The 24558-nt window shown below is 48.6% G+C and overlaps 1 protein-coding gene across 3 annotated transcripts in view; it reads left to right on the top strand.

Annotated features, from left to right (window-relative positions):
• The window catches only part of gabra3 (gamma-aminobutyric acid type A receptor subunit alpha3), a 93976-nt gene that overhangs the window by 62258 nt on the left and 7160 nt on the right, over nt 1-24558 (top strand). For 2 of the 3 annotated variants that reach the window (XM_035434815.1, XM_035434816.1), the window contains exons 6-10: nt 9122-9204; nt 10960-11103; nt 12517-12669; nt 21182-21387; nt 22552-22611. In XM_035434815.1, coding sequence (XP_035290706.1) covers nt 9122-9204; nt 10960-11103; nt 12517-12669; nt 21182-21387; nt 22552-22611 — 646 coding nt within the window. The remainder of the gene's footprint in view (nt 1-9121; nt 9205-10959; nt 11104-12516; nt 12670-21181; nt 21388-22551; nt 22612-24558) is intronic. The other variant, XM_035434817.1, reaches the window with a different exon arrangement.

Below are 24558 nucleotides of genomic sequence, written 5' to 3'. Positions count from 1 at the left end.
CTAAAATAAGATATTAAAAAATGATTTTGTGTGGAAGCTCTTAAGTGTGAGAGTTTAAGATCTTACACTGCAGCACGCAGGGGACTGGTAAGCGCATAATTAGGTGTATTCATGTGACACTCTGAAGCACAGTCTGTGTTTCCCTGCATATCACCGGCTGTAATGTTGACACTTCTGCGCCTGTGGAGCACATGATAAATTTATTAAGAAAATGGTGTATTGCTTTTCGCTCGCATGTAATCCCACCCCCACCCCCCCTTTTCCAATTTCACCGCTCGCCTTCGAATGTAGCACCTAATGTATTTCTTTCCCTGTCAGTAGCATTAACACTTCGCAGAAATGCATTCTGCCGGAGTAAGCACTTCTGCAGGGGCGTGAGGGAGTTGGGGGGGGGGGGGGATCAATATGCCAGGACACAAAAGGAGCTGTGAGGTGCCGTGTGCGGTCATGTCTGTGGAGCAGACCCCCACTCCCTTTACTTTCCTGCCCTACTATTCCTGTCTGTTCTCTCCCACTTTATTTACCTCCCTGCCATACTGTTCCTTTCTGTTCCCCTCTGCTTTTACCTTCCTGTATGACTGTTCTTTTGTGTTCCTATCCAATGTTTTACTTCCTGTCCTAGTGTTCATTTCTCTTCTCTCAGCACCATGTGTGTCTCGTCAAACCTTTTTCCATTCAGTCTACACTTGAATTTAAACTTCACTTACAAATAAATGCAAACATGGCGTTTTTCAGCACAAGCATAGTTTACTGAGTTCAGCATCACCAAAATGAACTGCAAAAAAAAACTAATGCTTGCGTTTATTTCAGACTCAGAGTCAAGGATGCGTGTAGTTTGAGATTAGCTTGGTGGTATTGAACTGAACAATTGATTTTGGCCTATTGTGAATCCCGTTGAATATTTTTTTCATTATTCAGGGTTTTTCAACTGTTGGATGGAATTAGAATTACCATTATTACTCACAGACGTGTTGCTGTTTTTGAGGTATTCTATTTCTCTTGCATAAACAGGCATTTTTAGGGGTCCAAACAGCAGGTCCAAGGGCTCTTCAAATTTTATGACACGTGGCACAGTTACGTGGATTACTGTGGGAGTATTTTGGCCCTGATTGGTCACTTGGTGGCGCTATAGTCATGATGCATGCATATGCGTCAGTGGGAACACACCCTTAGGGGGCTGGGGCCCCTGCGTTGGCGGGAACACACCCTTAGGGGGCTGGGGCCCCTGCGTTGGCGGGAACACACCCTTAGGGGGCTGGGGCCCCTGCGTTAGTGGGAACACACCCTTAGGGGGCTGGGGCCCCTGCGTTAGTGGGAACACACCCTTAGGGGGCTGGGGCCCCTGCGTCAGTGGGAACACACCCTTAGGGGGCTGGGGCCCCTGCGTTGGCGGGAACACACCCTTAGGGGGCTGGGGCCCCTGCGTTGGCGGGAACACACCCTTAGGGGGCTGGGGGCCCTGTTTTAGCGGGAACACACCCTTAGGGGGCTGGGGCCCCTGCGTTGGCGGGAACACACCCTTAGGGGGCTGGGGCCCCTGCGTCAGTGGGAACACACCCTTAGGGGGCTGGGGCCCCTGCGTTGGCGGGAACACACCCTTAGGGGGCTGGGGCCCCTGCGTTGGCGGGAACACACCCTTAGGGGGCTGGGGGCCCTGTTTTAGCGGGAACACACCCTTAGGGGGCTGGGGCCCCTGCGTTGGCGGGAACACACCCTTAGGGGGCTGGGGCCCCTGCGTCAGTGGGAACACACCCTTAGGGGGCTGGGGCCCCTGCGTTGGCGGGAACACACCCTTAGGGGGCTGGGGCCCCTGCGTTGGCGGGAACACACCCTTAGGGGGGCTGACGGTATGAGGAGAGCCCGGTGCTTCCATGTGGGCCTGTATTCTCAGTGCTGATCAGTGACCTGCTTCCTAACTGGATGGTTGATGATTAATTAAGGCTCCGTTGAGCTGCTGAAGGGGGAAAGAAACATATTTTCAGAGCTGCCGTGTGGATGCTCGATTAAGCATTCTGCTCGTATGGAAGCAGATGAGTAGGTCTCATTCTACGGAGAGTGACTTTGCGTCATGTCCAGCGCTGTGTGTGCTGGTCAACCAAGAAATGGTGAGGCACATCCAAAATGGCTGCCGTGCCTCACCCAGGAGGAGCTGCACATTGGTGGGCCTTGAGCAGAGTTTCCCTTCTTCCCCACAAAGTGCTTTGGGAACAAAAATGCCATCCATTGTGTTTATTATTTTTGCCACTTCATAGATGCCTGAATACAATAACAAATTCAGAATTGAAGACCCTCTGGTTTAACTGTACTACATTTCCTGTGCTCTGAAAATGTAATTGAAAGAATAAAACAAGCGTTAAGTCTCAGGTGAGACTGCAGGATGTGGTGAGTTAGTTTTTTAATCTTTTATTTGTTCAGTAGACCCTCCTGTATCTGAGCTGGCTTGCATGGCGTGCCTGGCACCCGTTAAAGTATGTTTACTGGAGCGAATTGGGTTAAGGATACACTGGCAGCCGTACTCCTGGGAAACGTGCAAACGTCTGTTTACAAGCCCAAGCCTGGGCGCAGACCCCCCCCTGCCCCCCCCCCCCCCCCCCCCCCCCCCCCGATATGAAGGCTGTTTGCTGCGCAGAGGCTCCCTTAAGAGCCACAGCCATACACAGCCCTTATGCTTCAGCTTCAGAAAAAAGATGTTTGTTACACACTATGAATTATTAATGCACTGCAGGTGAGGTGTGAAATACAGGGTCCCTGCACATGGGGGTCCCCCCCCTCCCAGCTGCGTGTAGCTGCTGTTTGTTAGCCTGTGATTGGCTCAGCTGTGTGTAGCTGCTGTTTGTTAGCCTGTGATTGGCTCAGCTGCGTGTAGCTGCTGTTTGTTAGCCTGTGATTGGCTCAGCTGTGTGTAGCTGCTGTTTGTTAGCCTGTGATTGGCTCAGCTGCGTGTAGCTGCTGTTTGTTAGCCTGTGATTGGCTCAGCTGCGTGTAGCTGCTGTTTGTTAGCCTGTGATTGGCTCAGCTGCGTGTAGCTGCTGTTTGTTAGCTTGTGATTGGCTGGGCTGCGTGTAGCTGCTGTTTGTTAGCCTGTGATTGGCTGGGCTGAGTGTTGCTGCTGTTCGTTAGCCTGAGATTGGCTGGGTTGAGTGTTGCTGCTGTTTGTTAGCCTGTGATTGGCTGGGCTGCATGTAGCTGCTGTTTTTTAGCCGTGATTGGCTCTGCTGCTCAAAGCGGCTGTTTGGCAGCCTGTGATTGGCTAAGCTTTGTGTAAATGATGTTTGTTAGCCTGTGGTTGGCTAAGCTAGGCGTAACTGTGCTTTGTTATCCTGTGATTGGCTCAGCTATGTGTAACTGTGCTTGTTACCCTGTGATTGGTTCTCGGTTAGGGTTAGGGTAGAGCTGGGAGCTGGGATTGGTGAGGGTAGAGCTAGGAGCTGGGATTGGTTAGGGTAGAGCTGGGATTCTCTGTGTATGGTGGTGTTTGGACCGAGCCCTGTGCTCCCTCTGGGGCCACGGCTCATATGTGCGTGCGTGCGTGCGTGTGTGTGTGCATGACACAAAACAACAACAGCAACACTATCCTAATCCTTGCATTTTCTATATTTTATATATGCTCTTGGAACCATTTTGGATAGATATTTTTTCCTTCATTTTTTTGGGAAGGACAGAAATCACAGAGCTCAGCGCTGTGTAATTCATAACTCAGTCTGCACACAATAAATGACTGTTTTTTTTATTACTGCCTTATCTCCAGAGAGGAAGCAATCATTTTATAGATGTTTAAAGTCCAGTCCAACCAAATAATCTGCAGCTCGCCCGCATTCTCTGACTGGGATTTGAAAGGTAGGGCTGAGTTTCGCTTGCAGTTGCCTGAAACCAGGCCCAGAGCCTGTTAGCCGTAATGCGGGGAGGAGGGGATCGCTCCGTACAAAGGGCACGATGCTCACCTCGTTTGGCCAGGCAATGAGTGGCACATGCAGTGTTCACTGTGTGATTTTCTTTAAATTAGGATAGCGGCATATTTTCAGCTCAGGCCAATTAAATAAATTTTTAAAAACACCACCGCATTCATTATCGCACATGCATTATCCCACGTCCAGGCTTATTTCTGGCCTCTGGAACACAAAGCGAAGACGTTACTGCTGAGGATAAAGTTGGAAGGGCTTTGGACGTGATTCAGGTCTCCATTAATGCTGCTCGCGTGTGTTTGGGCTTCTGCAGGCTAGTCGCTGGCTTCGCTGTACCGCCTGCACAGTGTTTTGGTTGCTCCTAAATGTATGTAAGCAGAACACATGGACACTGTGAGTGTCTTGCCAATAAATGTAAATGTCAGTGGTAAATTATATTGATCGAAGTGAATGTCATTTATGATAGAAGGCCTTGTTGTTTTCGCAAAAGCATCATGTATAATTTTGCTCACTGCACCTTAGCCAGATGAGCATTTAAAAATGTTTTCTGTCAACGTAATGAATGAAGAGTTCATTTATACAGCATATATATTTATTGTTTTAGCTCCAAAATATGCAGTATATAATGTATTGCAGCCTTTATCAGACCTCACCTTTGCTGGTGTAATAACTCAAGCATTTGCTCCCTTCTTGGGGAGCAGCACAAATTAATCAGGGAGGAGAAACAGGAAGCAAGCAGCTGCTGCTTTGAGCTGTCACTGAGGAAGAGTCACTGAGGAAGAGTCACTGAGGAAGAGGCACGCTTTAGCCGGATTCGTGTTGAACGGAAGCATTTTTGAAAAAGCGTTTTATTTCGGTTGCTTTACCTCCTGTCATGTGGAGGCATTATTTGGCTGTTTCCAGGCAGATGTTTCTGCCCTTGAATGGATCACAGTGGAAGAAAACATTCAGGTTGCTTCTCAAGTGCACATGAAATAAAGCCCTTGTCATGGTTCCTAAGCAACCAGACCCTGACGTAGATTAGTGAAATAAACTGGTCCAAGTGCCCATCCTATATTCTGGAGTTCTCTAGTTTTTTTGTCCTCGTTCACACCCTTCTCCTCCTTGTGAGAGAGAGCCGCAGCTTCGCTTTGCAGTAGCAGCAGCACATTGCTTGTTTGTTGTACGCCTATACTTTACAATTCACAGCATTTCTACAACCAATAATTTGATAATTACTGGAATTTTCTCTGGCTGATTGCCATCTACATGCAGCTCATCTTGGCCTTGTGTTTAGGTAGCATCATTCAAAATGAACCAATCAGAAAAGCTTTACCTCATTTTTATTATAATTTTTGGGGGTGGGGGGCTGGAGTGTAAGGCCCCAGGGCGTTGTACTGGATACTGTGGGCTGGAATGGGAGGGGCGCTCAAGAAAGGTCTGCCCCCCCCCACATCCCTGATCTGCTGGCGGGACAGGGGTGTGTTCTCATGGGGGAGAGATTCACTGTGAGCCCCCCCCCTCCCCCCCCCCCCCACCCCCCATTCAGACAGAGACGAGGCGCTGTGGACCTCGGGTGCAGCAGCGCGATCGATGCACCTGTTTTTTGGGATGCGGATGTGGTGGGAGGTGGTGGGAGGTGGGGGGGGGGAGCTGGGGCGTCTGGGGGCAGTTCCCTGGCTGGCGGGCCACACAGAATCTGCAGGAGACCCATTAATTAACGTCGACTGCAAAGTGCTTCTTTTCCTGGGAGTGCAGTTCATTTTCAGGGCCCAGAACATCATCACCATCATGTCTGAGGATTACCCAGGAGGTAAAAGGCTTTATCTCACTAAGCGCTTAAGGGTGGAGGCAGGGAGGAGACAGGGTGGAGGCAGGGAGGAGACAGGGTGGAGACAGGGTGGGTACAGGGGGAGGCAGGATGGAGGCAGGGTGGGTACAGGGTGGAGGTAGGGAGGAGAAAGGGTGGAGGCAGGGTGGAGACAGGGTGGATACAGGGGGAGGCAGGGTGGAGACAAGGTAGGGACAGGGTGGGTACAGGGGGAGGCAGGGTGGAGACAAGGCGGGGACAGGGTGGGTACAGGGTGGAGACAGAGTGGAGGCAGGGTGGGGACAGGGTGGAGGCAGGGTGGGTACAGGGGGAGGCAGGGTGGAGGCAGAGTGGAGAGAGACACTCGGATGGCCCTGCTCTGCACGCTCCTCCACATTGTCTGGTCCTTTTTCTCTTTCACAGGTGAAATGAATGAAGGGAATTCTGTGAAAGTATCAGACCGCTGGGTTACTCTCACAGGAGCACTCAGACTGCTGGGTTACTCTCACATGAGCACTCAGACCACTGGGTACTCTCACATGAGCACTCAGACTGCTGGGTTACTCTCACAGGAGCACTCAGAGACCGCTGGGTTACTCTCACAGGAGCACTCAGACTGCTGGGTTACTCTCACAGGAGCACTCAGAGACCGCTGGGTTACTCTCACAGGAGCACTCAGACTGCTGGGTTACTCTCACAGGAGCACTCAGAGACCGCTGGGTTACTCTCACAGGAGCACGTCCATCCTGTCCTTCCTCGGGGGTGTGGAGGTGGATAGAGCCAAACACTTCCCATCTCATCTGCACTGTTTGCGTAAAACACAGCTCCAAGCCCCTGCAGCCCGTCCTGCAGACGCTTCCTTTGGTCTGGGTTCTGACCTTTTCTTTCTTAGATGCATACTTCTGTACCTACATATTTAGTTTATTGTATCTAAGAAAGCATTTCAAATAGCGCAGCTGCCTGGCTTTGCCCAGTGAAATTGGCACCATATAAAGTATTGGCTTGAATGGCTGGCAGTGCTATGGCTGTGGGAGGTGTGTGCAAACAGCGTGTCTGTGGATGGGCCATATATTACACGCTAAGAAAGAGCGATGGGCCATTAAAGAACTGTGTGCACTTGAGAGTGGAGGAGCGGGAGAGAAATATGAGATTAGAGGGCTTCTCCGGGGGGAAGGCTGAGGGGCGGCTGCTGTTTGGAGCAGAGCCTGGAACAGAGAGGCAGCCCTGCTGCTGATGAGGCTGATCTGCTCAGGTCATCCAGGAAGCCATTTGATGAGTTTCACTGGGTCAATAACTAATCAGCTTGAGCGGGGGGAAGTGTTGAGCGTTTTTCTCTTTGATTTTATTTTTCCCTGGAATGGGTGCAGAGGTGTAGAGATGAGCTGCCCAGGCCTGGGTGATGATGGGAATGTAGGACTGGGACCTGCTGAGCAAGAAACTGACAAACACAGGACTTGTGCCAAACACAGGGCCTATGCCCAACACAGGGCCTATACCAAATATACCATACCTATACCTAGCCCCAACCATACCAGTCGCAGGACCTATGCCCCACACAGGACCTGTACCAAATATACCTATACCTAACCCTAATCATACCAAACACAGCTCTCAAACACAGAACCCATACCAAACACTGGCCCCAAACACACAGGACCTACACCAAATATACCTATACCTAACGCTAACCCTAACCATACCAAACGGCACCCAAACACAGGGCCTATACCAAACACAGCACCCAAACACAGGGCCTATGCCAAACACAGCACCCAAACACAGGGCCTATGCCAAACACAGCACTCAAACACAGGGCCTATACCAAACACAGCACCCAAACACAGGGCCTATACCAAACACAGCACCCAAACACAGGGCCTATACCAAACACAGCACCCAAACACAGGGCCTATACCAAACACAGAGTCCAAACTACAGCATGACGGAATTCAACAGAGCCTCTGGTTTCGGACCGGGTTCGAGTTTTCTATAAAGTAAAAATGAATTCGTATTTTACGTTTTAAATGTATTTTTATTTAAAGAAATGAACTAGAAAGAGATGTGCAAAATTAGTTAAAATAAGTTTATGTGCATGAGCCCCTAACTTCGCAGTGGATGAAATTAAATAAAAAATTTAGGCAGTACTTCTTAAAATACCAAATGTGTCAGGAACACCTCATTGTGGAAATATTATGACCTTGTTCTGACAACAGATACAGAGCTCACTGGTCGTATACCATAGGGCTTGCAGTGCTATTTTGACCTACGACAGCAAGAAGACCTAACTTAGAGATATCGTCCAAGAATTAGTGGAAACTTCTGGTGGCGAAGGCTCTAGTGAGATACGTAGGCTAAAGCAAATGGGTCTGGTAAGCCAGCTGATAAAAACTGGATGTGTACTGTGCTTGATCGCTACTAGCCAGTAAGACAAATGGTTTATTAGCCTTCCACACTGCTGTGCTGATGGGCCGCTGTGCCTTGGTCCTTTCCCATATGGAAGTAAAATATAGTCAACTGCGACATGGTAATTATTGCTATAACTCGCGCGCATAGCTGCTGAGCAAAGAATTGTCAAACCGCGTCTGTAAGTGATTTCTGTTTTGGATCGGGTTCGATTTTCAAATTTAGCAGCACCAGCCGGGCAGGGTCAGGTTGGGTCTCAAGGTCTCGGGTATGGGCTGAGTTCTGCTTCAATTTCATGCCCATGCAGACCTCTGCAAAACACAGGGCTACAGGACCTATGCCAAACATAGGGCCCAAACACAGGACCTACACTAAATGCAGCACCCAGCACAGGGCCTATGCAAAACACAGGGTCTATGCTGAACACAGCACCCAAACACTGGGCCTATACCCCACATAGGGCACACACACACAGGGTCTGGACCAATCACAGGCAGCAGAGTCAGGGCTTAGACCAATCACAGGCTGCAGAGTCAGGGTCTAGACCAATCACAGGCTGCAGAGTCAGGGTCTAGACCAATCACAGGCAACAGAATCAAGGTGTAGACTTGCTCACTGCCAGGCCACCATGGCTACATGGCTGTCCTGCTCGTGTTTTTCATGGAGCTGAATGTCAGTTTCATCTTAGACCCAAGGACCCTCTCAGCACAACATCCAATCAGAACAGGGCGAGCCTGTAAAAGCTCTCCAGGGCCCCAGAGTGATGGGGATTCTGAGTGGAAACGCCATTATGAATTCTCACCTGAGCTGCTGAAAGCCTGATGGGGTTTGAGGGAGGTGAGCAGGGTAAATCGGGGGGAAATCAAGGTCACTTGTTGAAAGGGGTGAGCGGTGCAGAGTTTGGCTTAAACAGCAAAGCACAGCCACACTCAGCCATAATTTCACCTCTTATTCACCCTGCTGGAGTCCACTTTAATAAAGCTGCTTTTCTTTCCCCCCCTTTTCTTTATTTTCCTTTCTTCTGCAGGCTAACGATCCACGCTGAATGCCCCATGCATTTGGAAGATTTCCCAATGGATGCTCATGCTTGTCCATTGAAGTTTGGAAGCTGTAAGTGTTGAATGCCTTCAGTTGCAGTATCTGCATGCATAATGCCGTGTGATCAGTAATAACTCACCACTGATCATAAGGGTTGGGTTGTCTGAGATACTCACCACTAATCATAAGGGTTGGGTTGTCTGAGATACTCACCACTGATCATAAAGGTTTGGTTGTCTGAGACACCACTGATCATAAGGGTTGGGTTGTCTCAGATACTCACCACTGATGATGAAGGCTGTTGCCACAAAGCTGGAAGAGCACAGTTCTTTAGAATGTCATTGTATGCTGTAGCATTAAGATTTTCCTTCACTGAACTAAGCGGCCTAGCCCAAACCATGGAAAACAGCCCCAGAGCTTTAGTCGACAGTTGACTGTGGCAGCTTTTGCTGGGCAGAAATTTGACAAACTGGCTTATTGGAAAGGTGGCACCCTATGACAGTGCCATGTTGAACGTCACTGAGCTCTGCAGTACTACTCATTCTACAGCCAGTGTTTGTCAACGGAGATTGTGTGGCTTTATGCTTGATTGTATGCACCTGTTAGCAATGGGTGTGGCTGAAATAGCCAAAACCACTAATTAGAAGGGGTGTCCACATAATTTTGGAAATGTAGCGTAGCATCCATAATATTCAAATTTCAAACTGTTTTAGGATAAAAGAATACTCTCTGTAACCAGCTGCATTTAATTATATATTAGGTAGCATTAATGTTAATGCATCTCAGTCAGATTTAATTCATGGCCTTACAACAGAATAAAACAATAACTCTCTCTGGCCATTAAAATTGAATTGGCAAACTCCAGGCTGCCATCAAGAATTATATTTATATTTCTGTTTTTTCCATGATTCTCTCTGCTCATGGTTTTATTGAAATACAAGGTATTTCACCTGTTCATTTTCACATTACTTCTTGCCCCTTTCCTTAAAATACATATTATTAATACAAATAAACTGCGTGCTAATCATGCAGGATGTGTCTGTGTGCTGGAGAAAGCACACTGCACGATTATGTCCTACAGTAGTGGCCACTCTCTACTGCAGATCTGGAGCTTCTGTTTCTACAGTAGTGGCCATTCTCTACTGCAGATCTGGAGCTTCTGTTTCTACAGTAGTGGCCATTCTCTACTGCAGATATCGAGCTTCTGTTTCTACAGTAGTAGCCATTCTCTATTGCATATCTGGAGCTTCTGTTTCTACAGTAGTGGCCATTCTCTATTGCAGATATCGAGCTTCTGTTTCTACAGTAGTGGCCATTCACTACTGCAGATCTGGAGCTTCTGTTTCTACAGTAGTGGCCATTCTCTATTGCAGATATTGAGCTTCTGTTTCTACAGTAGTGGCCATTCTCTATTGCAGATCTGGAGCTTCTGTTTCTACAGTAGTGGCCATTCTCTATTGCATATCTGGAGCTTCTGTTTCTACAGTAGTGGCCATTCTCTATTGCAGATCTGGAGCTTCTGTTTCTACAGTAGTGGCCATTCTCTATTGCATATCTGGAGCTTCTGTTTCTACAGTAGTGGCCATTCTCTATTGCAGATCTGGAGCTTCTGTTTCTACAGTAGTGGCCATTCTCTATTGCAGATCTGGAGCTTCTGTTTCTACAGTAGTGGCCATTCACTACGGCATATCTGGAGCTTCTGTTTCTACAGTAGTGGCCATTCTCTACTACAGATCTGGAGCTTCTGTTTCTACAGTAGTGGCCATTCACTACTGCAGATCTGGAGTGTTTAGTATCGCTAATCGCCGTGCATGTCTCCCTGTCTAGATGCCTACACTAACAATGAGGTGGTTTACCTTTGGACCAAAGGCCAGAACATGTCTGTCGCAGTAGCGGAGGACGGCTCCAGGCTCAACCAGTATGACCTGCTGGGGCATGTTACTGGCAAAGAGACTATCAGCTCCAGCACAGGTAACTGCTGCAGCCACACATCTGCTGTAAAGACTGTGTGTGTGTGTGTGTGCGCGTGTGTGTTCATGTATGTGTGTGTGTGTGTCTGTGTGTTTGTGTGTGTGTGTGTGTGTCTGTGCGTTTGCGTGTGCATGTGTGTGTGTGTGGTGCCACTGACCAGCCCTTCTGCACTCTCAATTACAGACAGTACAGTAGGGAGATCATCTTTACTCAAATTAGGCAGTTCAGTAGAGATAATCTTTACTCAAATTGGGCAGTTCAGGAGAGATAATCTTTACTCAAATTACAGACAGTTCAGTAGAGATAATATTGTGCCAGACACTTTTATTTGATACTGTATTCTGTGTACATATTTGCTACAAACACTATTTATCTAAAACGGCTGCAACACTGACTACAGTTTTGCTTGAGGTGTCTTTTCTTTCTTTCTTTTTTTTGTCTTATTGTTTAGCTGTTGGGCTGCAGCTGGTGTGCTGTCTAACCTTGTGCCTTGTGGGCATAAAATCACAAACCATTTTATCTCTGTATATATACATTGTTCAGGCTGGTTGCGCAACTACATAAACAGAACCGTGTTGTCCAAGAAACAAATTGACAAGACAAACAGTGGTGGCATGATTACCTTGAACTGCAGCCCGTCTCCGTGATGAACCTTGAAGTGACAGAACGACCCAACGTGAATTTGGTACGACGCGATAAGGGCGCTTTATACTGACTTAGGATGGAGGAGTTCCATCTTCCACCCGTCACTGCTTCCTACACCACTAAACAACAGTTACTCAGTGCTCTTTTCTGGCAGGTATTGAAGACTGTGAGTGTCTTCCTTTCTCTCTTGTTTAATCGTCCTGTCTTCTGTCTCGCTTTCCGTTAAATAAAAAGGCTCTTTGGAAAGGCGTGCATGTATTTGTCATTTCTCCTCCTGTCGTACGCATTAGGCATTCAGACAATCACTGCTCAGCACTTTTAAGGCCATAAATGAAATCGGTGAAGTTGCTGTATAAAAACTCCGCAGTTTTATGGCAGCTGTGTTTTATCTTATCTGATCATGAAGCAGTTTGGAGGTGCGGTGAACAGAAGTGTCTGCTTCATCTGTGCGAGGTTCGTTTTCCCACTCATGCCTTTTTAATGGTGGAAGACGTCTATTTCTCAAACCGTCATATCCAAAGGGAACCGAGCAATCTATCGACCTCCACTCAAACAGATTCCACTCTCTGAAGCATCGCTCTGCTATTTATGTCAATTGTTTCTGCAGTGTTTAACATGAGCATGCACATCGGTGTGTTAACACGTAAATAATAATGCTTATTGAATATGTTTCAACTGTGTGTCTGGATTGAACATGAGCTTTATTAATACTTCATACCCTCTCTCTCTTTCTCTCTATTGATCTCTCTCTCCCTCTGTTTCCCCCAGGAGAATACATAGTGATGACCACATACTTCCACCTGAAAAGGAAGATTGGCTACTTTGTGATTCAGACGTACCTGCCCTGCATCATGACTGTGATATTGTCTCAGGTGTCCTTCTGGCTCAACCGAGAGTCCGTCCCCGCCCGCACCGTGTTTGGTGAGTTTGAGCATCTGACCCCCCATCCCCCTGCCCCCCCTCCTTAAGGATGAGTCTGAGCATCTGACCCCCCATCCCCCCGCCCCCCCTCCTTAAGGATGAGTCTGAGCATCTGACCCCCCATCCCCCCGCCCCCCCCTCCTTAAGGGTGAGTCTGAGCATCTGACCCCCCATCCCCCCGCCCCCCCTCCTTAAGGATGAGTCTGAGCATCTGACCCCCCCATCCCCCCGCCCCCCCTCCTTAAGGATGAGTCTGAGCATCTGACCCCCCATCCCCCCGCCCCCCCCTCCTTAAGGATGAGTCTGAGCATCTGACCCCCCCATCCCCCCGCCCCCCATCCCCCTGCCCCCCCTCCTTAAGGATGAGTCTGAGCATCTGACCCCCCCTCCTTAAGGATGAGTCTGAGCATCTGACCCCCCCATCCCCCCGCCCCCCCTCCTTAAGGATGAGACTGAGCATCCGCTCTAACCCTGACGTGACTGAGCTACTGCTAACCCCCCCGACCCGCCAGCCCCCACCCCGGGAGAATGTAGCACACTGATGCACAGCAGCAGGGCGGGTATCCTTTCAGTCACATGACTGTGTGTTTCAGTCACATGGCTGTGTGTTTCTGTGTGTATGTTTCTATGTGTTTCTGTGTGTTGTGTGTTTCTGTGTGTGTGTTTCTGTGTGTATGTTTCTATGTGTTTCTGTGTGTTGTGTGTTTCTGTGTGTGTGTTTCTGTGTGTTTCTGTGTGTTGTGTGTTTCTGTGTGTGTGTTTCTGTGTGTTTCTGCGTGTTTCTGTGTGTTGTGTGTTTCTGTGTGTTTCTGCATGTTTCTGTATGTTGTGTGTTTGCTGAGGTGGAGGGCTGGGGGTGGAGGAGCAAACGCAGTAAGGCTGGGTTCTATGAGTTTTTTTCACAGGAAAGCAGCTCGCCGGTGGTTTACGGCTGTCTGTCCCCGGACAGTGATGAATTTGAGTCGAGGCCTGTGCTTGGATCACTGGGTTCACCTGTAATTATCTCGCTCAGTGAAAACCGCTTAATTAATTTCAGATTAGCTGGAGCAAAGTTGGAGCAAAATTAAGTTGGAGAATTGAGGCTGTGTTTCTCCAGGGGCAAAGACATAAATTGGTGCCGTGCGTGGCGTCTCTGGCTCGGGACAGAGACAGAGCGCTGGAGAAGGTTCTGGAGATTCTTGTTCATTCAGTGTTAAACATCTGAGGCAAAGCCACAGACCTTCAGCCCTCCTGTGTCAGGTGCACGGGATCCTACAGCACCTCCGTGGTTTCTCCTCTCATCCAGATGGAATCCAGCCAAACCGCCAACACGAGCAGAGCTCTGCCAATATTATTCTAAATCATGGCGGAAGAAATATTCCCTTGCAGCATAACATGATTTTAAATTTCAGGAAGAGAACAAATCTTTTGTCTGTAACTCCAACGCGAGGCTTAATTGAAGCAACGCTGCATATGTGTTCAGGAACATTCCTCTATTGCTCTGGTTAGGCTGAAGGTTCTGCTACCAGATTAATGTATCTGCCTACATGTTCCATTGCCAATAGCTCAGTAATGTCTCCCCACCAATCGCGTGGCTCAGTAATGTCTCACCACCAATCGCGTGGCTCAGTAATGTCTCCTCAGTTGACCGTTAGCAAAATATCTACAAGTCCTGCCATCCTTAGAGACTGTTGCTATGCTAAGAAGATGGAGTGTTTTAGTGTTTTATCCCCAACAGTTGGTTTTGTAAATTTGTCTAAATGGAATAGAAATAACACCCCCTGACCCCCCGCCCCCCGCCACACATTCAAGTTCCCCAACAAAACCTTTAACCACCTACAAATTTTCATAAACTTTGTAGGATTTAAGGCATTGTTGCGCCGACCTCCTCATGCTCGACCCAAAAATATATGGGAATTGAACATCATAAACATATATAGGAACTGTCTGTATATCATTTGAAAGTGCAGTTACTGTTTATATGCCACTGAAGCACGCACATGCTTCAGATGCTTAATTTACATGCCAGATTTATGGATGTTGATATAATTTTTCCAACATAATTTTGCTTGTGGCTCTCCGCAGGTGTATGTGAATATGACTGACTGCTGGACGGGGTGTGAGCAGGTGATTTAAACTCACACTAACAAAGCTTGTCTCCGTCTCCTTTTCGCACAAGCAGCTAAACTAGAATGCTGTCACTGAGGGGATTTAGGGCTATCTGGGAAATAAAGAGTGGGCCTCGTCTTTATCAGATTCTGCTCTTACTGCCTTGGCTGACCCTGTTTATGTTCTCCCCTCCCCTGTGGGGTACATATCTTACCTGTGGGATATCTCCCCTGTGGGGTATATATCTTACCCGTGGGGCAGATATCTCCCCAGTGGGGTATATATCTCTCCTGTGGGGTATATATCTCCCCTGGGGGGTATAAATCTCCCCTGTGGGGTATATATTTACCCTGTGGGGCATAAATCTCCCCTGTGCACCATCTGTAGAGCAGGTGGCCCTGTGTCATAGAGGGCATCAGGAACTCTATCAGACTGGAGGACTGGGGCTTCTCAGCACCGCTGTACGATGTTGCCATGGGCACCAGCTGACATCTCCACGTCTACAGCTACAAGGGCTATTTACTGCTGAAGTGTGTCCTTAAACCTGCAGAACCCGCCCCCACATCCCCAGTGCTGCATGAGTACCCTCCCCCACATCCCCACATCCCCAGTGCTGAATGAGAACCCTCCCCCACATCCCCAGTGCTGAAGGGGTACAGGAGCTCTTTACTCTTTTATGTGCAGGAAGTCTGGATGCATTCTGAACTACATCACTCTGATGAATGGAGTAGAAACCACTGTTTCTGCAGTACAGCCTCTGGGATCTGAGAGATTTGTGAATGGGGCTTGTTCGAAACTTTAAACTGAACCCGGGATACAAAAATGTATAATTTAATTTATAAAGTATTAAACACACATATGCTGTATAGTATAGTATAGTATAGCATTGCATAGTATAGTATGATATAGTGTAGTATGGTACATTATTTTCCATAAATGCAGTGCTTAGCATGGACAGTGCTTAGGAAAGGCTGAAGTGTGGGCAGAAACAGAACGTGTCTCTGACCACTGGCAGTAGGAGGGCGGGGTGGAACAGGATGCAGGGTGTAACAGCTCCTGCGTGGAGGAGGGGTGGAACAGGATGCAGGGTGTAACGGCTCCTGTGTGGAGGAGGGGTGGAACAGGATGCAGGGTGTAATGGCTCCTGCGTGGAGGAGGGGTGGAACAGGATGCAGGGTATAACGGCTCCAGCGTGGAGGAGGGGTGGAACAGGATGCAGGGTGTAACGGCTCCAGCGTGGAGGAGGGGTGGAACAGGATGCAGGGTGTAACAGCTCCTGTGTGGAGGAGGGGTGGAACAGGATGCAGGGTGTAACGGCTCCAGCATGGAGGAGGGGTGGAACAGGATGCAGGGTGTAACGGCTCCAGCGTGGAGGAGGGGTGGAACAGGATGCAGGGTGTAACGGCTCCAGCGTGGAGGAGGGGTGGAACAGGATGCAGGGTGTAACGGCTCCAGCGTGGAGGAGGGGTGGAACAGGATGCAGGGTGTAACGGCTCCAGCGTGGAGGACAGGCGGAGGCTTGTGCGCTCCAGCAGCCTCGCCCACCTGTGATGTGCTCAGAATGTGTTTATTACGGCACAGCCGGGGGTTCGAGTCTCCGGCTCCCGCTCTGGCCGCCCAGTCCGCCAGCATTCCGCTGGCAGATGAACGTCGGCCCCTCGGATACGAGCGCCGCGCTGTGGAACTCATAATGTTTAAGGAAACAGAACTCACCTGTCCCGTTACATTGGAGCCAATTTAAGTATATATTAATATATTAGGAGCTCCCAAAAGCCTCTTGAAAGCTGATGTTTCATTAATAGTTCACTTTGTGGCCGAGTGCTGGGGCCCAGATTTCTCTGGCAGGCCGTGGATCATCCTGTGTGTAATAACCTGATGTTTCCTGTGGATCATCCTGTGTGTAATAACCTGATGTTTCCTGTGGATCATCCTGTGTGTAATAACCTGATATTTCCTGCAGATCATCCTGTGTGTAATAACCTGATGTTTCCTGTGGATCATCCTGTGTGTAATAACCTGATGTTTCCTGTGGATCATCCTGTGTGTAATAACCTGATGTTTCCTGTGGATCATCCTGTGTGTAATAACCTGATGTTTCCTGTGGATCATCCTGTGTGTAATAACCTGATATTTCCTGTGGATCATCCTGTGTGTAATAACCTGATGTTTCCTGTGGATCATCCTGTGTGTAATAACCTGATGTTTCCTGTGGATCATCCTGTGTGTAATAACCTGATGTTTCCTGTGGATCATCCTGTGTGTAATAACCTGATGTTTCCTGTGGATCATCCTGTGTGTAATAACCTGATATTTCCTGTGGATCATCCTGTGTGTAATAACCTGATGTTTCCTGTGGGTCATGCTGTGTGTAATAATTTCACCCACCCAAGTGTAGGACGAGATGCTTTGAGCTGACACATTACACTATGGATGAATCTGTCTTGATACAATAAATTTAAGGATAACACTCAAGAGTTAATATTCTCTTTTTTTTCCAGGTGCACATGAAGGTGTATGCTAAGTGTAATGAAGAGCATCACCATCGCATTGCATTGTAATTAACATTATGTAAATTGATAATGATAATGGCACTTTTAATTCTCTCTCAGCTGCTCATTTCAGCGTTAGGGTTTAGATGACGTACTGTACGCACTTTTCCCCAGAATTCAGCTCAGTCATGTAGAGACCGGCCTAATAAAAGCAACCCATTGCAAGTATTCAGTTCAGTACTGACTCAGAGAATTTTTATTTTTATTCGCAAGTAACCTAATCAATTATATTATTTCTCCTGTGAAGACATTTACAAGACAAACCAGTTTTATGTGTACCAGTGTATTTGTGGCAGTGAGTCTGATAAATGCACCTCTCTAGTTGTAAAATGGCCGTTTTTATTTTCCTTTACCACTGCAGCAGCTGAGAGCAGGCCATGTGGAATGGCTGCTTATATCTGCTGTGATGGACACCTAATCTTTTTATTCTGTTATTTCCAAAGAAACACAGAGAGCAAAGGCCAGCGTGCAGTCACCTGTGACCGATCCGGATTTCACACGGCTGTGCTTCATCTTCTCAGTTCTCTTTTCATGGAAATCCTGGTTGCCAGTCACACACTGCAGGGATAGGTGGGAGATCCTGGTTGCCAGTCACACACTGCAGGGATAGGCGAGAGATCCCCTGTTTTAAAATGAGCAGATTAGCGCAGCATGGGATGGTCACATTTTTCAATTACCCCTCAGTCCTGGAGTCGCTCTTTCACTTAGTCTGGACTTCCTTTGAGAGTCGTGGCTCAGGTCTGTGTGTGTTTTCCCCCTAAAGCTCTTTAATCTGACCCCATTATCACAGCCTGCTGTCAATCTGAAGGAAAGACAAAGGTACAGTCTGTGTGCACTCTCCGAGTCATCAGAGGTTTCAGTCTGTGTGCACTGTCCGAGTCATCAGAGGTTTCAGTCTGTGTGCACTGTCCGAGTCATCAGAGGTTTCAGTCTGTGTGTACTGTCCGAGTCATCAGAGGTTTCAGTCTGTGTGTACTGTCCGAGTCATCAGAGGTTTCAGTCTGTGTGTACTGTCCCAGTCATCAGAGGTTTCAGTCTGTGTGTACTGTCCGAGTCATCAGAGGTTTCAGTCTGTGTGTACTGTCCCAGTCATCAGAGGTTTCAGTCTGTGTGCACTGTCCCAGTCATCAGAGGTTTCAGTCTGTGTGCACTGTCCCAGTCATCAGAGGTTTCAGTCTGTGTGTACTGTCCCAGTCATCAGAGGTTTCAGTCTGTGTGTACTGTCACAGTCATCAGAGGTTTCAGTCTGTGTGCACTGTCCCAGTCATCAGAGGTTTCAGTCTGTGTGCACTGTCCCAGTCATCAGAGGTTTCAGTCTGTGTGTACTGTCCCAGTCATCAGAGGTTTCAGTCTGTGTGTACTGTCCCAGTCATCAGAGGTTTCAGTCTGTGTGTACTGTCCCAGTCATCAGAGGTTTCAGTCTGTGTGCACTGTCCCAGTCATCAGAGGTTTCAGTCTGTGTGTACTGTCCCAGTCATCAGAGGTTTCAGTCTGTGTGCACTGTCCCAGTCATCAGAGGTTTCAGTCTGTGTGCTTTGTCCATGTGTTCAGAGGTTTCAGGCTGTATGACGGTTCAGTGACTTGCTCCTTATTTTTGTCCTTTTTAAAAGCCCTTCTTTCATGTTCAGTATGAAGTCTGTGCTCAAAATCCCAGAGGCCTTCACTTCAAGTCTTTTCTCTGTCAAAACATACTTTCTAACTGTATTTCTTCCTTAACTTAAATTAATTTATTTGTATTTCTTTTATCTAATTTAATTAAAACCACTTTTTTACACAAATGTGTAAGTCCTCTAAGGTTTTGGCTACAGTAAGGTGTAGTTATAGTTTTCTGTTTGTACACCACCCTAGTTTGTGTCTAGCTGTGTGATATGCTAATTAATTTCCATTTTAACTCTTGGCCAGAGGCTTGCTAACAGGCCAAAGGGACAGAACAGCTTCACTCCTCTGTGTACAAGTTATTTGCTTTTCAATATTCATGTCAGCGAAACTGGAAGGTACGGGAGAGGATATTGCTTTTTAAAAGAGGAAGCCACCTGCCACCAACTAAATATCCGCAGGCTTTATACATCATTGTTAATTCTTAATATAATTTTGGGAAAGAGACACAGGACCTAGTTTTAGTATTCACACCACATCTCTCTTCCTCTGGACTTCATTCAGTACATTGCCTTGTTTTATTGATGAAAAATATTAGTTTTTTAAATTCTCAATTTGTTTTCAGAAGCTGAAGTGTCAAGTCAGCATGCTAACTTTAAATAACTGCTTTCTTTAAATAACTTACCTGAGTAAGATGTTGCAAGTTGATTACATTTACTGCTGACTAATGGACTTCTGACACTTCACAAGGTCACGTGACAGCTGTCTGTATTAACTCCATTTTAGACAGAAAGAGATTTGATTACTTCAGTACTACAATGCATCTGGCAAAAGAAAAAAGAGAATTACTCTGGCTTTTTATAAACTATTGAACTATTCAAAGTCAATCAGAAGATTATTCATTCCTGATTTATATGCTGATTTCATGGTGATTGATGTAAGATGTAATTATTCATTAATTTGCAAATTCAAGGTGAGCGGAAGGGAATTATCATATGAATTCCTGACAGATCGATGCGCAGATCAGTATTAACCTCCTGCCATTCATTTGAACCAGTGATCTGAAACGTGCTAGTCAGAATATGTGTGTACGTGTGTGTGTGTGTGTGTGTGTGCACATGTGAGAATAAATTTCACGCACATGCACACACACACACACCCACACACACGCACACACACATACACGCACATGCACACACAGTTAACCGTGTTCTGAATCAGAGAGCCCAGCTGCGTTTGTGTGTTTGTGATGTAAATGTCTCAGGTCTGATGGCAGGAGGCATGTCTCATTCCTCCACACACACACACACACACACACACACATCTCCTGGATATTTGTGTCTGTTCTTTTCCTCTTGTTTGTGTATTGGAGTGTTTAGTGTGTTTGTGCTGACCCCCCCTCCTCGTGCTCACCCTCTTCCCACCGTGCTCACCCCCCCTCTCCACCGTCCTGGCCCCCTCTCCCCCCCTCTCTCCCTGCAGGAGTCACCACCGTGCTGACCCCCCTCCCCATGTCTCTCTCACTCTCTCTCTGCAGGGGTCACCACCATGCTGACCCACTGTGCTGACCCCCTCTCCCTGTGTCTCTGTCTCTCTCCCTACAGGGGTCACCACCGTGCTGACCCCCTCTCCCTGTGTCTCTGTCTCTCTCCCTACAGGGGTCACCACCATGCTGACCCCCTCTGCCCACCGTGCTGACCCCCTCTGCCCACCGTGCTGACCCCCTCTCCCTGTGTCTCTGTCTCTCTCCCTACAGGGGTCACCACCATGCTGACCCCATCTCCCCCCCCCCCCCCCGCCTCCCTGCAGGAGCCACCACCGTGCTGACCCCCTCTCCCTGTGTCTCTGTCTCTCTCCCTACAGGGGTCACCACCATGCTGACCCCCTCTGCCCACCGTGCTGACCCCCTCTGCCCACCGTGCTGACCCCCTCTGCCCACCGTGCTGACCCCCTCTCCCTGTGTCTCTGTCTCTCTCCCTACAGGGGTCACCACCGTGCTGACCCCCTCTCCCTGTGTCTCTGTCTCTCTCCCTACAGGGGTCACCACCGTGCTGACCCCCTCTGCCCACCGTGCTGACCCCCTCTCCCCCCCTCTCTCCCTACAGGGGTCACCACCGTGCTGACCCCCTCTGCCCACCATGCTGACCCCCCCTCCCCACCGTGCTGACCCCCTCTCCCCGTGTCTCTGTCTCTCTCCCTACAGGGGTCACCACCGTGCTGACCCCCCCTCCCCACCGTGCTGACCCCCTCTCCCCGTGTCTCTGTCTCTCTCCCTGCAGGGGTCACCACCGTGCTCACCATGACCACCCTGAGCATCAGCGCCCGGAACTCCCTCCCCAAGGTGGCGTACGCCACCGCCATGGACTGGTTCATGGCTGTCTGCTACGCCTTCGTCTTCTCCGCCCTCATCGAGTTCGCCACCGTCAACTACTTCACCAAACGCAGCTGGGCGTGGGACGGCAAGAGGGAGGGGCAGGTCGTGAGGGTGAGCAGCGCTGTCCCCGTCTCATCGTGTCACTTCCTGTCTGGGAAACGGCCGCCCCAGTGTGACTGGTCCCACCTGGCTTAGCACACATGGCTTGGGCTAAACTGACGATCATTAGGAATAATTGCCGAGCAGTCTGAGTGAGTCTCATTTCCTCTTCGCTCTTGCGGTAGACGTAGGATGGGCTTGTCCCAGATTTTTGGTGGCACGGCCTCCTATGACAGTAATGAAATGTTTATCAGATAAATCTTTTAGCATGTGTTTATGGTGAGAGAGTGAAGAACTGTTTTCTCCCAGATCAGGCTTCTGCATCTACAGTGAATCTATGGCCTCATTTCAGTTCAGCTTATATATATTTTTTAATTGGCTTTTTTTTTTTTTGCTAATCTTGATCATTTGCTCTCTTGACGCCCAGTGGTCATGACCTCTGAGTCCTCTAAGCTGTCAGGTTGAGGTGAGGAGATTCATTTGTTTCTCTGAAGGTTCAGGAGATGTTGTACCTGTGAAATACTGCGAGGAATTCCCATCTCAGTGTCCCGCAGGCCATGCTGTGTTATCTGCTAAGAACCACTTCGTTTACTGACAGTTCAACAGAATAAAACCTTCAGCTTGAGCGGGAACTGCGTAAAACAAGAGAAAATGCAGTAAAGGCTGAGAAAAAAAATAAACCAAAAATGTAGACAGAATGCAGGAGAAGAGTGTAGTATCTGTGAGACAGCTGGGCTGCCCTTTTAAAAGAGGGTCCTGATGTTTATGAGCAGCGCTGTGCTGAGGCACTTACGCAGTTCGGTAATGCTGGCACACACACACACACACACACACACACACACACACACTCACACACACACACACACACACACACACACTCACACACACACACACACACTCACACTCACACACACACACACACTCACACTCACACACACACACACACACACGCACACGCACATGCACACGCACACGCACACGCTCACGCACACGCACGAACACACTCACTCACACACACACACACACACACACACACACTCACACACACACACAGAGTGTTCTGCAGTACGGTTTCCCTGTGCCTGCAAAGCGGGGAAGGGGAAGAGGAGAGTGTTGAGGAGCTCTGTCGCTGCGCGATGCGCGGCTTGGTTTCAGCGCTGTGTTTGTCCCCGCCAGCCCTCGTGTGGAATGCAGCAGAGTGGCACAGCGGAGGGGAGCGCCCCCTACTGGACGCAGGTCTGTCCCGTATATGTGTCACTGTGGTGTGGGTGCAAGGCCTGGCTCATTGTGGTAGTGGTCTGGTGAATGGCTTCCATTGTTTCTGACTGATGAGAGTCTCTCCTTTTCCCTGTAGCTGTGTCCAAACACCCGACTGCTCCCTTCCCTGTGTGTGCTTCACTGAGATACGCCAAAAACCTCCGAGAGGGGAATACTTTGGGAATTGGGTCGTTCAAAACTCTGAAGTGTTCGTAACTCCTGAAAGAGGAGAAGAAAAACACCAATTTCACCATTAATTCTTTATTTGAATGGTACCTTTGTCACTCTAGTCATACTCTTGTTTTGTAGCTATAAATGTTACTAACCAATATCCAACAAGGACTCATTAGAACATGTTTTTTCCAACCTAGGCTTTCCAAATGGTAGGCTACATCTCCTTATCACTGAGCTCCAATCATTGGCCCAAATGGTAGCCTACATCTCCTTATCACTGAGCTCCAATCATTGGCCCAAATGGTAGCGTACATCTCCTTATCACTGAGCTCCAATCATTGGTCGAAATGGTAGCCTACATCTCCTTATCAATGAGCTCCTATCACTGGCATTTTCTGTTTGAGTTTGTTCTGGTCCTGTTTAATGTCAGCGTTATTCAGGCCCTGGGATCAGCCCCCCCCCCCCCCCCCCCCCCCCGCCCCCCCCCACGGTACCGCTCAGTGCGGATCGTAATCACGCGGGTCACTCTTGGGTCTGAGACCTGTTTGGTGGCTCAGTCAGCCTGTATCTCTGTGGTTCTGCTCATCCAGTCATTCATAGTGGAGGTACTTTAGGCTGTTCCCGTCCCATAGAGCGGTAATTACAGAGAATGTTGATAAGGAGTCATTATGGACAGTGTGAGGCTTCTGAAAACCCCAGCAGGCAGTATCTGATAGCACAGGACTGCTAGCTGCCTGTATGCATCGCTCTAATATGTCCACCACTGCCACTGTGCATCGCTCTAACATGGCCGCCCCTGCCTCTGTGCATCGCTCTAATATGGCCACCACTGCCTCTGTGCATCGCTCTAACATGGCCGCCCCTGCCTCTGTGCATCGCTCTAATATGGCCACCACTGCCTCTGTGCATCGCTCTAATATGGCCGCCAGTGCCCAGTTTCGCAGAGGAAGGGGATTGGTCGGCTGTGTTGTTACACGGGTGACCAGCCGCATTTCTTATATCATGTGGCAGGAGTGATCAGTGTGGCTGGGTGTTTGACACAGAAGTCACGTGTGTCACAGATTCCATGTTTTTTGCCTTTTTTCTCTTTTAGTTGCCATTTCTGTGATCTCCCACATTTTTCGACAGTTTTGGATGGTAGGCGTCAACCTTAAGTGCCCAGTCATTTCCATGACAACCACCCAGCCTTAGTAATCACTGCTGAAATTCTGACATAACTACATGTAAATAAGGGGGTGAAAGGTGGATGCAGACTGGGGTGCTGCTTTAGTGCTCTGCATTACTCCTCTTACAAGGTGCACAGTGTAGTCCTGTATAATAGGTAAGGAGCTGGCCTCAAAGGTCACAGGTTCGTTTCCTAGGTAGGACACTGCCGTTGTACCCTTGAGTAAGCCTTGCTTCAGTATATATCCAGCTGTATAAATGGCTGCAGTGTAAATGCTGAGTAAAAAGTTGTGTAAGTCGCTCTGGATAAGAGCGTCTGCTAAATGCTGTAATGTAATGTAATGTGCAGAGAGAGAGAGAGATTACAGTACAGCACAGAATGGAGAGGATCAGCAGATTCAGTGCTGAGTGATGTGGCTGAACTGGAGGAGACGAGCCAATGGGCTGCAGGGCTGTGGGGTGACTGGGGGGGGGGGGGGGGGGGTGAATGAGGGGGGGGCCGGCAGAGCGAGAGCCCAAATAAGCGCAAAGAGGGGAAAAGCAGCAGCCATCAGCCAACAAAGGCTTGATGATTATGAAGAGGAGGGA

Source organism: Anguilla anguilla, chromosome 9, assembly GCF_013347855.1.
Source record: "Anguilla anguilla isolate fAngAng1 chromosome 9, fAngAng1.pri, whole genome shotgun sequence".
Lineage (NCBI taxonomy): Eukaryota > Metazoa > Chordata > Actinopteri > Anguilliformes > Anguillidae > Anguilla > Anguilla anguilla.
This window is presented reverse-complemented; position numbering and strand designations above follow the sequence as displayed.